This window comes from Colobus angolensis, unplaced genomic scaffold (assembly GCF_000951035.1).
Source record: "Colobus angolensis palliatus isolate OR3802 unplaced genomic scaffold, Cang.pa_1.0 Scaffold46, whole genome shotgun sequence".
Taxonomy (NCBI): domain Eukaryota; kingdom Metazoa; phylum Chordata; class Mammalia; order Primates; family Cercopithecidae; genus Colobus; species Colobus angolensis.
In genome coordinates this window covers 4,376,813-4,392,414 of record NW_012118043.1, presented here as the reverse complement: position 1 = coordinate 4,392,414, position 15,602 = coordinate 4,376,813, and the positions used below count along the sequence as shown (strand labels likewise).

The 15,602-nt window shown below is 37.1% G+C and overlaps 1 protein-coding gene across 2 annotated transcripts in view; it reads right to left on the bottom strand.

The window, feature by feature from the left end:
• Positions 1–15,602, bottom strand: part of XRN1 (5'-3' exoribonuclease 1) — a 132,862-nt gene that overhangs the window by 32,741 nt on the left and 84,519 nt on the right. For both annotated transcript variants that reach the window (XM_011958084.1, XM_011958083.1), the window contains exons 31-33: positions 13,965–14,172; positions 12,453–12,548; positions 4,222–4,330 (exon numbers count right to left, since the gene is read on the bottom strand). In XM_011958084.1, the coding sequence (XP_011813474.1) occupies positions 4,222–4,330; positions 12,453–12,548; positions 13,965–14,172 (413 nt within the window). The remainder of the gene's footprint in view (positions 1–4,221; positions 4,331–12,452; positions 12,549–13,964; positions 14,173–15,602) is intronic.

Below are 15,602 nucleotides of genomic sequence, written 5' to 3'. Positions count from 1 at the left end.
AGGGGCTCAAACAACTCTCTAGGGAAAAAACCTAATAATCTAATTAAAAAATGAGCAAAAGCTTCAAACAGACTTTTCTCAAAACAAGAGGCATAAATGGCAAACAGGTATATGAAAAGGTGCTCAGCTGGGTGCAGTGGCTCACGCCTGTAATCCCAGTACTTTGGGAGGCCAAGGCACAGGGATCACGAGGTCAAGAGTTCGAGACCAGCTGGCCAAGATGATGAAACCCTGTCTCTACTAAAAATACGAAACCCTGTCTCTACTAAAAATACAAAAATTAGCCAAGGGTGGTGGCACACGCCTGTAATCCCAGCTACTCGGGAGGCTGAGGCAGGAGAATTCCTTGAAACAGTGAGGCGAAGGTTGCAGTGAGCTGAGATCGCACCACTGCACTCCAGCTTGGGCAACGAGAGCGAAACTCCGTCTTAAAAAAAAAAAAAGAAAAAAAGAAAAGGTTCTCAACATCATTGATCATCAAAGAAATGCAAATCAAAACTATAATGAGATATCATGTCACGCCAGATAAAATGGCTTTTATCCAAAAGACAGGAAGTAAGAAATGCTGGCGAGGATGTGGAGAAAAAGGTGCCGCTGTACACTGTTGGTGGGGAGGTAAATTAGTACAAACACTGGCGAACAATTTGGAGGTTTTGTAAAAAACTAAAAATAGAGCTACCAAATAATTCAGCAATCTCACTGTTGGGTATATACCCCAAAGAAAGGAAATCAGTATACTGCAGAGATTATCTCTACTTTCATGTTTGTTGCAGCACTGTTCACAATAGCCAAGATTTGGAAACAACTTAAGTGTCCATCAACAGGTGAATAAAGAACATGTGGTACATATACATAATGGAGTACTATTTGACCATAAAAAAGAATGAGATCCTGTCATTTGCAACAACATGGATCAAACTGGAGATCACATGTTAGGTGAAATAAGCCAGGCACAGAAAGACAAATTTCACATGCTCTCATTTATTTGTGGGAGCTAAAAGTTAAAAACGATTGAACTCATGAAGATAGAGAGTAGAAGGATGGTTACTAGAGGCTGGGAAGAGTAGTGGGGTGGGGAGAATGGGGATAGTTAGCAGGTACAAAAAATAGATGAATTAGACCTAGTATCTGCTAGCATAATGGAGTGACTATAATCAAAATAATTATCTTTTTAAATAAATAAGAGAACATAATCATATTGTTTCTAACATAAAAGATAAATGCTTGTGATGAATACCCTATTTACCCTGATGTGACCATTATGCATTGCATGCCTGTATCAAAATATCTCATGTAACCCATAAATATATACACCTACCATATATCCACAACAATTAAAAATAAAAGATAAAAAACAAATAAAAGGCAAGGATGCATGTCCTCACCACTTCTATTCAGCACTGCACTAGTTGTTGCAAACACAGCAATTAGGCAAGAAAAGAAATAAAAGGCATTGAGGTTATATAGGAAAAAGTAAAACTATCTCTATTTGCAGAAGCCACAAAAAATTAGGGCTAATGAACAGTTCAGGAAAATGTCCAGATCAATACACAAAAATCAGTTTTATGTCTGTAACAGCAATGAACAATCAAAAAATAAAATTAACAACCCAGTCCCATTGAAAAAAGCATGAAAAAGAGTAAAATATTTAGGAATAAATATAACAAAAAAGTGTAAGACTTGTATAACTGAAAACTACAAGACATCACAGAAAGAAATTAAAGACCTAAATAAATGGAAAGACATCTTGTGTTCATGGACAGGAAGACTTAATACTGTTAAGATGACAATACTACCCAAAGTAACCTACAGATTTAATGCAATCCCTATGAAAATTCCATCTGCCATTTTTGCAGAAATAAGCAAGATGATCATAAATTCATATGGAAATGCAAGAGACCCAGAATAGAGAAAATGATCCTGAAAAAGAAAAACAAAGAGGGTTCAAACTTCCTGATTTCAAAACTTACAACAAAGCTACAGTAATCAAGACTGTGTATTTCACATAAGGACAGGCATATACATTAGTGGAATGGAATTGAGAGTCCAGAAACGGACCCACACATCTGAAGTCAACTACTTCTTAAAAATGAGATGGTGTCTTACTGTTTCCCAGGCTGGACTCAAATTCCTGGGTTCAAGCAATCCTCCTGCCTCAGACTCCTGGGCAGCTGGTACTACAGATGCATGCCTGGCTCTATAATCAAATAATTTCTGACAAGGGTGCCAAGACTATTCAATGGGGTGTCAAGCAAATTCAATGGGGAAAGAGTAGTCTTTTTAACAAACAATGTTTGGATAAATGGATATCCGTACGCAGAAGAATGAATATGAACTTCTATATCATATCATGTATAAACTTTTACTCAAAATGGAAAGAGATCCAAATCTAAGAGCTAAAACAACAAAATCCTTACAAGAAAACACACTGTAACTCTTTGTGACTTTGGATTAGGGAATGGTTTCTCAGATGTGATACCTAAGGTACAAGCAACCAAAGACAAAGCAGAAAAAACACACAAATTGGACTTCATCAAAATTTAAAACTTTTGTGTTTCAAGAGAGTATAAAGAAAGTTAACAGAAAACCCACAGAATGGGAGAAATTTGCAAATCACATATCCAAGAAGCATGTAATATCTAGCACATATAAAGAACTCTTACAAACCAAGAAAAAAGATAAAAAATCCAATTCAAAAATGAACCAAGGATTTGAATTGACATTTCTCCAAAGACGATATACAGTTAGTAAGTGAGAATGTTGAGCACATGAAAAGATGCTCAACATTATTAGTTATTAATAAATTACAAATGAAAATCACAAGGACATTCCAACTCACACCTAGTAGGACGACTATCATCAAAGAGAGGGACAATAACAACTGTTGTGAAGGATGTGGAGAAATTGGACCTTCACACATCGCTGGTACAAAGGTAAAATGGTAATACCCAATTTGGTAGTTCTACAAAAAGCTGAACTTAAGAGTTACCACCATACAACTCAGTAATTTCACTCATATGCATATACCCAAGAGAACTGAAAACATATGTTCACACAAAAACTTTTCCACAGATATTCATAGCAGCATTATTCATTATAGCCCCAATATGGAAACAACCTCCATGTTTACAAATGGATGAACAGATAGACAAAATGTAGCATTCATACAATGGAATATTATTCAGCCATAAGAAAGGATGAAGTACTGATACAGCTGTCCCTCCGTATCTGTGGAAAATTGCTTCCAGGACCTCCTGTGGCTATCAAAATCCACATATGCTCACGTCCCTTATAGAAAATAGCATATAATCTACACACGTACTCTTTATATATTAAATAATCTCTAGATTACTTATAATGTTTGATACAAGGTAAATGCTGTGTAAAAGTTGTCATACTGTGTTGTTTAGGGGAATAATAAGATTAAAAAGTGTGCATATGTTCAGAGCAGACACAATCATCCTTTTTTTTTTTTTTTTTGAGAAGGGGTCTCACTCTGTCACCCAGGCTGGAGTATAGTGGCCATTCTTAGCTCACTGCAACCTCTGCCCCCCACCCGGGCTCAAGCAGCCCTTCCACCTCAGCCTCCTGAATAGCAGGGACTACAGGTGCATGCCACCACACCTGGCTAATTTTTATATTTCTGGTAGAGATAGGGTTTTGCCATGTTTTCCAGGCTAGTCTTGAACTCCCGGGCTCAAGTGATCTGCCTGCCTTGGCCTCCCAAAGCGCTGGGATTACAAGCATGAGCCACTGCACCGTGTCTTTTCTGAATGTTTTTGATCCTCAGTTGGTTGAATCCATGGACGTGGAATCCGCAGGTATGGAGGGCCAACTGTACATGCTAAACATAGATAAATCTTGAAAATACACAAGTGAAAGAAGTCAGTCATAAAAGTTCATATATTTTCTGATTCCATTTATATGAAGTGTCTAGAATAGGCAAATCAATAGAGGCAGAAAGTAAACTATGGGTTGCCAGGGCCTGGAGGAGTGACTGCTAATAGGTATGGTGCTTCTTTTTCAGGTGACAAAAATTTTCTAAATTTAGATGGTGGTGTTGGTTATACAATTTTGTGAAAATACAAAAAACCACTTACTGAATACTTTAAAAGAATGAATTTACTTTATGGTATGTGAATTATATCTTAATAAAATTGTTTATTTTTTTTAAAAAAGCAGATAGCACACACAAGTACACCTTTCTAATTTAAAACTTACATTTTCTGTGAGGGTCATGTTTTCTTTGCTGATATTTAACACTGTTGTCATTAAAGCCAGATTTATGATGTTGGTTTACTTGGCTTATTTCTTGAGGTAGAACTGCACCCTGAAAATTAAAATTCTTATAAATTAAACAAAATATTAATATTATAACTTATTATCTTCAACTTTTAATAATTACATTATTTTAATGAATTATATAGTTCCTTAGAAAAAAACTTAAGTAATATAGAAAAGTATACAGACTTTTAAAGCCACTTGAACGCTACCACCAGACTCATTAACATAATGATGATCACTCTAGATATTTTTTCTATGCATTTGTTTGCAAGATATAAAGAAAACAATCATTTTATAAAAATGCTACTTTTAAAATTTGAGACAGATTCTTGCTCTGTTACCAAGGCTGGAGTGCAGTGGCACAATCTTGGCTCACTGCAACCTCTGCCTCCCAGGTTCATGTGATTCTCATAGCTCAGCCTTCTGAGTACCTGGGACTACAGGTTAGTACAACCATGCCTGGCTACTTTTTGTAGTTTTAGTAGAGATGGGGTTTCACCATGTTGGTCAGGGTGGTCTCAAACTCCTGGCCTTAAGCAATTCTCCCAACTTGGCCTCCCAAAGTGCTGGGATTACTGGCATGAGCCACCACACCCAGACAAAAATGTTCCTTTCAATAAAAGAATTAAATCTAATTTTGCTCGATGTTAACAAATGCAGAAACCAAACAAAATACTTAAACTTTAGGTAAATGTTTCTTCACAACAGAAATATCAGTCTCTAAAGATCCCCCTAGATTTGCTTCAAAATAATCCCATCCAATGGGTAGGTAGAGGTGGGAAATGAGTAGGGGTTATAGAAGAAATAGTACTGGACTACAGCAAGGTAAGGAATGAGTACTGGTGGGTTCATTCATTCTATTTACTTGACATCATTATGGTTAAACTTTTCCATTAAAAATTTTTAAAAAGTTATCATTTCTGGCTCTATATTATGAAAATTGAGGATGTTAGCCCACTTACATTCCCTTCCATGTTAATTTTTATTAATCTCATGTTTTATTGGGATTAATAACAATCCCAATACCTGATTTTTATTAATATTTATATTGTCGAGGTTTTTAAATGATGGAAGACTTCACTACTAGATAGCCAGACTGCTTATAAAGTTATAGTAATTGAGACAGTTCATAAATAGACAGAATTAGCAAAACGGCATAAGTTTCATATGAAGATTCTATCAGATCCTTTCATTTCTGCATAAGAAGAGAAAGCCTGAATGCAAAAAGAGACAGATAATTTCCCACAGTTGAAGCAGCAAGAAGCAAAAGTGGAGGCTAGAGAAGGTCAATACAAATGAATTATTTCACAGTTTTGCTTTTGGTAGGCCCTATTTACTTTCTTCTCAGCACAGACAAATGGACACTGGGTACGGAGACACAACACGTCCTCTCTGGTAGTAGGCATGCTCCAAAATAGTTGTGATATGCATAGGAGTACCAAGGAAGATCTAATGAGGTCACATGCACAGAAACACTCAAGGCTCTTCAGTTTTTAAAAAATCTATTTTTTTTTTTTTTTGTAGAGACAGGGATCTTACTATGTTGTCCAGGCTGGTGTCAAACTCCTGGGCTTAAGTGTTCCTACTGCCTTGGCCTCCCAAAGTGCTGGGATTACACGCATGAACCACCGTGCCCAGCCCAAGGCTCTTCAGTTTTGTTTTTTGTTTTTGAGACAGGGTATTTGCTCTGTCACTCAGGCTGCAGTGCAGTGGCGTGGTCTTGGCTCACTGCAACCTTCGACTTCTGGGCTCAAGCAATCCTCCTGCCTCAGTCTCCTGAGTAGCTGGGGCTATGGGCATGTGCCACCATGCCTGGCTAATTTTCGTATTGTTTTGTAGAGATGGGATTTTGCCATGTTGCCCAGGTTGGTCTTGATCTCCTGGGCTCCACGGACCCACCCACATTGGCCTTCCAAAGTGCTAGGATTACAGGTGTGAGCCACTGCAACTGGCCAGGTCTTCAGTTATTAAGAGTCAAAATGGCACGAGATTCCTATCATCATGGCACAATGGCTGGTGGGGCTTTGGCCTACAGCAGTACATTATGGGTGATTTTGACTCTAAGGAGAGGAATTAGAACATTAGGCTAGAACAAGTATTGTCTGAGTGTCTATTATGTGCCAGGTATAGTAAATGAACTGTGTACCCATTATTTTAATATCATTATAGTAATGCTACTGTCATAATAATGCTGTTATTATTTTGATTTTATTTTATAGACAAGTGTAAATGAGGCTCAAACTGATAAGGCAATTTATCACAGATCTATGTAACAGGAAAGCTGACATTTGAGCTCTAACTCCAAAATCCATGTTCACAGTACTACTTCAGAGAAAAGATAAGCCATATGTTTAATCAGAAAGCAAATATTTGGGTATAGTTCTTTAGGGTGTTCTGTTTGATATCTATATAAAGGTATTTGTACACATTGCCATGTTTTGCCAACCAAAGCTTGAATATTTTTTATCACAGTGAGTTCTCTTGAATTTGCTCATCAGGTTAGGCTGCTTATTAATGTATATGTGTTATATTTTGGCTCTCATAATTCTTAGGACATTTGAGATAAAACAGAGTGTTCAGCTGAAATAAACAATGAAATAGCACCCAGTAAGACGGGTTGCATGCAGGAGATAATGAGAAAATATAACATCAAATGATTCTCAAGGAAATAACAGATTTTGACTGAGACCTAGAGGGTTATTTGTAGTGAGAGAAAAAATGGGCATTCTAAGTGGAAGGAACAGAAAGAACACACAACCCCAAAAGGGAATCATCTCTGGGAAAGCGAAAGTAAAGAGATCAGTCTGACAAGAACAGACTATTATGTCCAAATGGTTGGATATACATCATATAATTAGGTGGGGTTAGATCATAGAAGGCCTTAGACATTAGTTTGAGGAGTTGAGGCAGCATTCCAACCCTGGAGCTGTATATATTCTAGAGTACGACAGCAATACTATTTTGTGGCTAGAAAAGACCTTAGAGGTCATCTAAGTGAACTTCATTGTATACATGAGGACACAGAAGCCTAGGGAAATAAGCCTCTCTCTGAGGAGATAAGAGTATTCCAGACAAATTCAAAGGCCCTGTTGTGGGGATCATCCCTGGCATACTCAAGGAAGAGGAAGAAGACCATTATGGCTGTAGCAAAAAGGTGAGTTATAGAAAATGTGATTAGAGAGGTGACACATCAGTATTGTATGGGACATTCCAGGCCATTATATAAAAACAATGGCTTTTACTCACTGAAATGGGGAATCAGTGGAGGGTTTTGAGCTGCAGAAGGACATGATCTCTGATTTATATTTTAATATCATCACTCTGCCTGCTATCTTGAGAACAGACTGTAGAGGAGCCAGGATGGAAACAGATTACTAGACTACTGCAACCATCAAGGTGAGAGTTGGTATGAATTTGGAGTAGGGTAGTAGGAGCCTGTGAGAAATGGTCCAATTCTAGACATATTTGGAAGAGATTTACAGATGATAGTGAATTGGATATGAGGGTAAAAGAGAAAGGAAGGAGTAAAGGATGTGGCTCTTAAGGTCTGAGTGAAAGGAGGGAGTGGCTATTAACTGAGATGGGAATGACATCAGGTAACCTAAGTTTGTGAGGGAAGAACGAGAGTTCAATTTTGGATATGGTAGGTTTGAGATGCATATTAAGTATCCAAGTGGAGACACAGAGTTGGACATTTGAGTGGTGATGAAGGGTTGAACATTGAGTCTAAAGATCATAAAGGACTTCCAAGCTGGAGAGAGAAGTTTGGGAGTCATGATGTATGCATTTTTGTAGGTATATATGTTTGTGTGTGTATCTATATCTATCTTATCTAAATCTATTTTTTTCTCTATCATCTATCTCTCTATAATTATCTATCAATCTATCTATCTATCCATCCATCCATCCATCCATCTATCTATCTATCTAAGGAAATGGGTATAGATAGAGAAAAAGTCCAATAATTTAGCCCTAGAGGATTCCGTTTTGAAAGAGCCCGAGAGATTAGGTAAAACTGACAAAGAAGACTGAGAAACAACAGCCAATGAGACAGGAAGAAAAACAGGGAAGGGTGGTATTCCAATGACAAGTGAAGAATGGATGACAAGGAGAACAGAGGGATCAACTGTATGAAATGCTGCTGATGGGTCAATTCAGATGGAAATTCAGACTTGATCACATGGTTTTGCACACAAAGGTCCTTGGGAACCTTGAAAGGGCAGTTTTAGTAAAGTGATGGGAATGAAAGACTGATTAGAATGGGTTTAAGAAGGAAAGGGAGAGAGAGGCATCAGTATAGACAATTTTTTCAAGGAGTTTTGTTCTAAAAGGAAGCACTACTCTAAGAACCTTCTTGCCTTTATCTATTTGTTCAACTTTCTAATTAACTCCTGCTCTTCCAATCTTTTACTGAGGACTGTTCCTCCAAATTCAACAACAGTTTTCTTTTCATTTTTTGCCTTACTGCTTGACTAATGACTTTGACTGTTACCTCTCTGCTAAGTATTACTAATCTATATCTCTCATTTGAACCTCAGTCAAGATTTAATCCAGTATCTGCAACTTTCTAGAACAGATATTATAGCTGGATACTCCACCAGCACCTCAACCTCAAGGTGTCCCATCTTAGACAAGGCAGCATGAAAGAAGAAGAAAAATTTTTTTTAAGTAAAAAAAAGAAAAAAAGAAAAAGTCCCAGATTTGGCCTCACCTAAAGTCACTTCTCTTACCCTTATTTCTACCAACACCATTCCTCAGGCATATAATCTAAAATGCTTAGAGTCAAAAATTTTTGCTTTCTAACATGATTTTTACAATGATATTATAAATCATTGTATCATTCTACTCCTCAGTTCCTGCAACTGGACTTTAGATTGTCATTCTTGGCCTAAATTAACTTTCTAACTACGATTCTCGTTTCCTGTCTTTTTTGCATATAGTCCTTCTTACATACTGCTGACTGATGAATCTTTCTTAAAGACCCTTTCATCTTTTTTGACCCCAAGGCAAAATTGGGCAAAATATCTCTTGGGTTTGAACCCAGTTTACACCCTGAAGCAGTGTGGTGCAGTAAGTACAGTACCGGACTCAGAATCAGGAAATTAGGTTTTGTGATTCAAATAGTTTAAAACAAAATAATTTATGGATAACCTAAAGAAAGCTTATAATAGCATATTGGCTGAGGAGACCTATGTATCTTGTCACCCTAATATTTTTCTTTACTCTTTAGACTAAGTTATGACATATGCACTAATTTTTTATGTTTATTTTACTATTTATATTTATTTTGCCATTTATGTTTATATTTCCTTTGTAATTTTCTCTTTTATCTCTGATAATGCCACCATAACTGCAGGATACTAGAATAAATGAGGGTCTGAAGGTACAGGCTACTGGTTTATAAACTTCAACATTCCTTTTTTTTTTCTGAGATGGAGTCTTGCTCTGTCATCCAGGCTGGAGTGCAGTGGCACAATCGCGACTCACTGCAACTTCCACCTCCTGGGTTCAAGTGATTCTCTTGCCTCAGCCTTCCGAGTAGCTGGGACTACACGTGTGTGCCACCACACCTGACTGATTTTTTGTATTTTTAGTAGAGATGGGGTTTCACCATGTTGGTCAGGCTGGTTTTGAACTCCTGACCTCAAGTAATCCTCCGGCCTTGGCCTCCCAAAGTGCTGGGATTACAGGTGTGAGCCACTACGCCTCACCGAACATTCCTTTTTGATCTAAGCTGAGAAGATAAGTAACCAGCAAAACATGTAGTAGGAATTTATTCCTTTCCTCTTCCTTTCTTTGTCTGAGTCTCTACTCTGTTAGCAGCACTTTTTTCCTCTTCTTAATCTCTACCAAGGAATGCTTATTTGTTCATTCATATTTAAGATAACCAACTACCAGCATAAAGTGACATGTTCAAGTGGAAAAAAAGTAAGTTGTTAAAAGCGATAAGGGCCTTTGTTAAACTTAAAATATAGTTACTATAACTTTGTAAATAACTAAAAAAAACTAAAGCTGATTTAAAACAAGAATTATCTATACTCTTGACTCATTAGTCCAGAAACTTTTACAGGTCTGAAAATAATTATGAAAATTTATAATCACATGGAACCAGAAAAGAGCCCAATAGCCAAGGCAATGTTAAGCAAAAAGAACAACGTTGGAGACATCACATTACCTGACTTCATGTTATACTGTAAGTTTATATTACCATGTATCTGCCATGTAACAAAAGTAGCATGGTACTGGTACAAAACCAGACACATAGAACAATGGAACACAATAGAGAACACAGAAATAAAATGGCACACTTACAACCCCCTGATTTTTGACAAAGTCAATGAAAACAAGCAATGGGGTGATGACTCCCTATACATGATGCTGGGATAGCTGGCTAGCCATATGCAGAAGAATGAAACTGGACCCTTACCTTTCAGCATATACAAAAATCAACTCAAGACAGATTAAAGACTTACAACATAAGACCTCAAACTGTAAGAATCCTAGAAGAAAACCCAGGAAATACCACTTGGAGTATAAGCCTTGAGAAAGAATGCATGACTAAGTCCTCAAAAGCAATCACAACAAAAACAAAAATTTACAATGGGACCTAATTAAACTAGAGTTTCTGCTCACAAAAAAAACTATCAACAGAGTAAACACACAACTACAGAATGGGAGAAAATATTCGCATACTGTGCATCTGACAAAGGTCTAATATCAAGAATCTATAAGGAACTTAATTCAACAAGCAAAAAACAAATAATGCCATTTAAAAATGGGCACAAGATGCTTGCTTTAGCAGCACATATACTAAAATTGGAATGGTACAGAGAAGATTAGCAAAATCTTAAGAAAATTTATATTTTAATTAAAAAATTAATTTTTTAAAAAATGGGGAAAAGACATGAATAGACGCTTTGCAAAAGACATATTAAGTGGCCAAGAAAAATGTGAAAAAAATGTTCAACATCACTAATCATCAGAGAAATGCAAATCAAAACTGCAAGATGATACCATCTCACACCAGTCAGAATGGCTGTCAAAAAATAACAGATGCTGGTGAGGTTGTAGAAAAGGGAATGTTTATAAACTCTTGGTGGGAATGTAAATTAGTTCAGCCACTGTAGAAAGTAGTTTGGAGATTTCTCAAAGAACTTAAAACAGAACTACCATTCGACCCAGTAATCACATTGTTGGGTACATACCCCAGGGAAAATAAACCATTCTTCCAAAAAGACACATACCCACATATATTAATTGCATTTGCTATTCATACAATAGCAAACACATGGAATCAACCTAAGCGCTCATCAATGGTGGATAAGATTGATGCATTGATTGATTGATTTAGAGACTAAGTTAGTTACTCTGTTGCTCAGGCTGGAGTGAAATGGGGTGATCTCGGCTCACTGCAACCTCTGGCCTCCCAAGTTCAAGCAACTCTTTTGCCCCACCATCAAGAGTAGCTGGCTAATTTTTGTATTTTCAGTAGAGATGGGGTTTAACCATATTGGCCAGGCTGGTCTCAAACTCCTGACCTCCAGTGATCCACCCATCTCAGCCTCTCAAGGCGCTGGGATTACAGGCGTGAGCCACAGCGCCCAGCCAGATTTTTAAAAATGTGGTATATATACACCACGGAATATACACTATGGAATACTATGCAGTCATAAAAAAGAATGAAATAATGTCCTTTGCAGCAACATAGGTGGAACTGAAGGCCATTATGCTAAGTGAATGAACACAGGAACAGAAAACCAAATACTATATGGTTCTCACTTATAAGTGGGAGCTAAGCATTGGATACACATGGTCATAAAGATGGGAATAACAGACACTGGGGGTTACTAGATGGGGGAGATAGGGAGGAGGGAAGGGCTGAAAAACCACCTATTGGGTACTATGCTCACTGCCTGGGTGACAGGATCATTTGTACCCTAAACTTCAGTGTCACACAGTATATTCATGTAACAAACCTGTACATGTATCTCCTGAACCTAAAATAAATAAAGTTGAAATTATTTTTTTAAAAAAAGAACATTCATGATCAAAATTGTCATTTTCTATTTTATGAGATTTCACAGAAAAATAATCATTGTAGTCTTAAAAGAAAAATATAAAAAAAATTTTCTTTAAATTAATCGTCCATCAAAACAAGGAATACTAACCTTCTCTTGTACAGCTGGCTGAAAGTGTTGCATCTTTCCAGATCCCTGTAAGGACTGCCAAATGTTGCAGAATTCATCATCATCTTTAGCAGATACCTAGCAAAGTACAAACAATTTCTTTAGAAAATGAAATAGGAAGAAATAAAAATGCATATTAAAAATCAAACAATTTATTTATTAATGTTATTCAGTGGTAGATGGGATATTAAACTAACTTGTTTCTTTTTGACTTGGGGTCTTACTCATGTGGGGTCTTGCTCATGTCGCCTAGGCTGGGAAGCTGTGGTGGGGTCACAGTTGACTGTAACCTCAAATTTCTGGGCTCAATCCTCAGCCTCCTGTGGAGCTAGGACTACAAGCATGTTACCACCATGCCCAACTAATTTTTTTTTTTTCTTCTAGGGATGGGTTACCATGTTTTGCTGTATTTCCCAGGCTGGTCTTGAACTCCTGCCTCAAGCAGTCCTCCTGCCTTAGCCTCCCAGAGTGTTGGGGTTACAGATGTGAGCTACCACGTCCACCCCTAAACTAACTTTCATTATGTGAAATCTCTTAGTTCCTTTTTTTTCTGAAGCTCAGTAGAGTAATCACAAAAGTATTCTGTGAGAGTGAAACTGGTGTTCTTTATATGCGACTGGTCTTGAATAGTTTTATTTGTTGAAAAAGAAAGCATAACAAACACTATAAAAGATTACACTGAATCAATATCCCCATCAATAGGTTTTTTTTTGTCTTCTAATGTAAAATACATTCTCTCACTCAAATTAACACCTAAAAATTTTATTTTAAAAATCTTCACCTTACACAAAATAATCTAATAAATTTAAAAATCAACGATTAAGATTAAAACTCTGGAAAAATAGGCACCAAATTTTGACAGTGGTAATTACCTATGAGATTTGAGAGGCTGTTTGCTTGTGTTTCCTTTGTTATCATCTACGTCTGTGTTTTCCAATTGGTTTATAATAAACAGGTACTATTTGGGTTAAAAAATGTACTTAATAAGCATGAGATTTGGGGCCATGGAATTAAATAGTGTCTCAAACAAGATAACTCAATTTTTGTCCCTAGAAAGAATAAATAAAGGAAATCGCCCATAAATTGTATGGTAGAAACTTGAAAATTGCTTTTGATAAATGTGATATAATCTTTGCCCTTTATCTTTCAAATTTGTTATTTATAGCAGATAGCACAGGACATTTGGATTATATAAGAAAAAAATTAAATGTTAACTTGAAAAGTAAACATATAAAGAGAAAACATGAACATTCTTAAGTTCCTTATTTAAAGACACTTTTTTCCTTTAATACAACTGTTATTTTGTAGCAGAGGTAGAATGCTAGCAATAGCATTCTTTACTAGCCTAGTATCTTAAATTTGGAATTGACCTGAACCAAAACTTTTTAAATAAAAAAGGGAAACTAAGTTAAATTAGGTTTACATTTACAAAGTCTGCTGTGATTTCTGACTTGTAAAAGGGGTAAACGTGAAGTTAAAGACTGAGAGTCTTACTTGAGTAGGAACAAAAAGTGATTGAGGGGAATGGTTGAGGCCTCCCAAATGCCCACAGGAAACTGATGAACTTGAGCTATAGTGATGCACAGCTGGTTGTGGTTTTACAATAGCTGTCAACTTCTGATTTCCAGTTTCAGAGCGACTCCCATGAGAAAGGTTCACCAAGGCACTTGTTGGCAGTCGATAACCTCTACCAGGCGAGCATCTAAAAGTAAAAAGTTACATCAGTGTCGGAAGGAAAACAATACTAAATGTGTTAGGGAGAAAAGTCAAATAATTTTTGGTGGACAATCCATCATCAGCATTAGTAAACACTACTTTTTAAATTCAGTAGAGGAACCTCAAATCATAGAAATAGCTCAATTTATAAGATGATGTATTTCTACAAAGTTTCCTAAGAGCACATTTAGTATTTACTAAGTAGAGAAAACCCAACTATGTTTCACGGGTGTGTGTCGATTTGTTGTTAAGAAGCTTGCATCTTAATTGTTGAATACAACTGAAAATTTATGAATTTTGTTGTTGTTGTTATTGAGAGATGAGATCTCGCTGTTACTCAGGATGAAGTGCAATGGTGCTATATCCTAGCTCACTGCAGTGTCGAACTCCTGGACTCAAGCAGTCTTCCTACCTCAGCCTCCTGAGTAAGTGAGACCACAGGTGCAAGGCACCATGCCTGGCATGCTTTTGTATTTTTTTTTAGAGACAGGGTCTCACTATGTCACCCAGGCTGGTTTTGAACTCCTGGGCTCAAGTGATCCTCCATCCTTGGCCTCCCATCTGTTAGGATTACAGATGTGAGCCACCACACCTGGCCTCAAATATCTTAAAAACTGTGGAGCCGGGCATGGTGGTTCACGCCTGTAATCCCAGCACAGCACTTGGGAGGCTGAGGCGGGTGGATCAGTTGAGGTCAGAAGTTCAAGACCAGCCTGGCAAACATGTTGAAACTCTGTCTCTATTAAAAATACAAAAAAATTAGCCGAGCATGGTAGTGCACACCTGTAATCCCAGCTACCCGGAAGGCTGAGGCAGAATTGCTTGAACCCGGGAGATGGAGGCTGCAGTGAGCCAAGATCATGCCACTGCACTCCAGACTGGGCAACAGAACAAGAATCTGTCTCAAAAAACAAAACAAAACAAACAAAAACAAAAAAATGAAAACTGTGGTTTGGGCAGTCTAGGTTATGAAAGCTCAGGAGCATGGAACCATTCTCAGTACGGCTCTTCCTAAGCAACAGGGTAAATGTTAGCTTTGATTTCATTTGTCTATTGGTCAAATGTGGAGTCTGGCCCTTTTTTTCCTCATTTTCCCATCTTAAAGTTCTGGGTCTGTATCTGGAAAGGCTTAAGAGACAAGTATTTGTGATTTCCATCTTTCACGGCCTTGATAAACATGTTAGATATTAAAGAAACCTTCTCTTTTCAACTCTATGACCTACTTTTTTCTCTTTGAGAGTACAATTTTCTTATATTGAAAGAAAGTGCAAAAGTAGAGTTCTATGAGAAACCTTTGTAAGTTCAAGGTTGCTAGGAAGTATCTATTTTCATGAGAACTAAACTTACTAAAGATTCTGCATTACAGAAATGAATATACTGCAAGCAGGCAATCTTTTTTTTTTTTTTTTTTTTTTT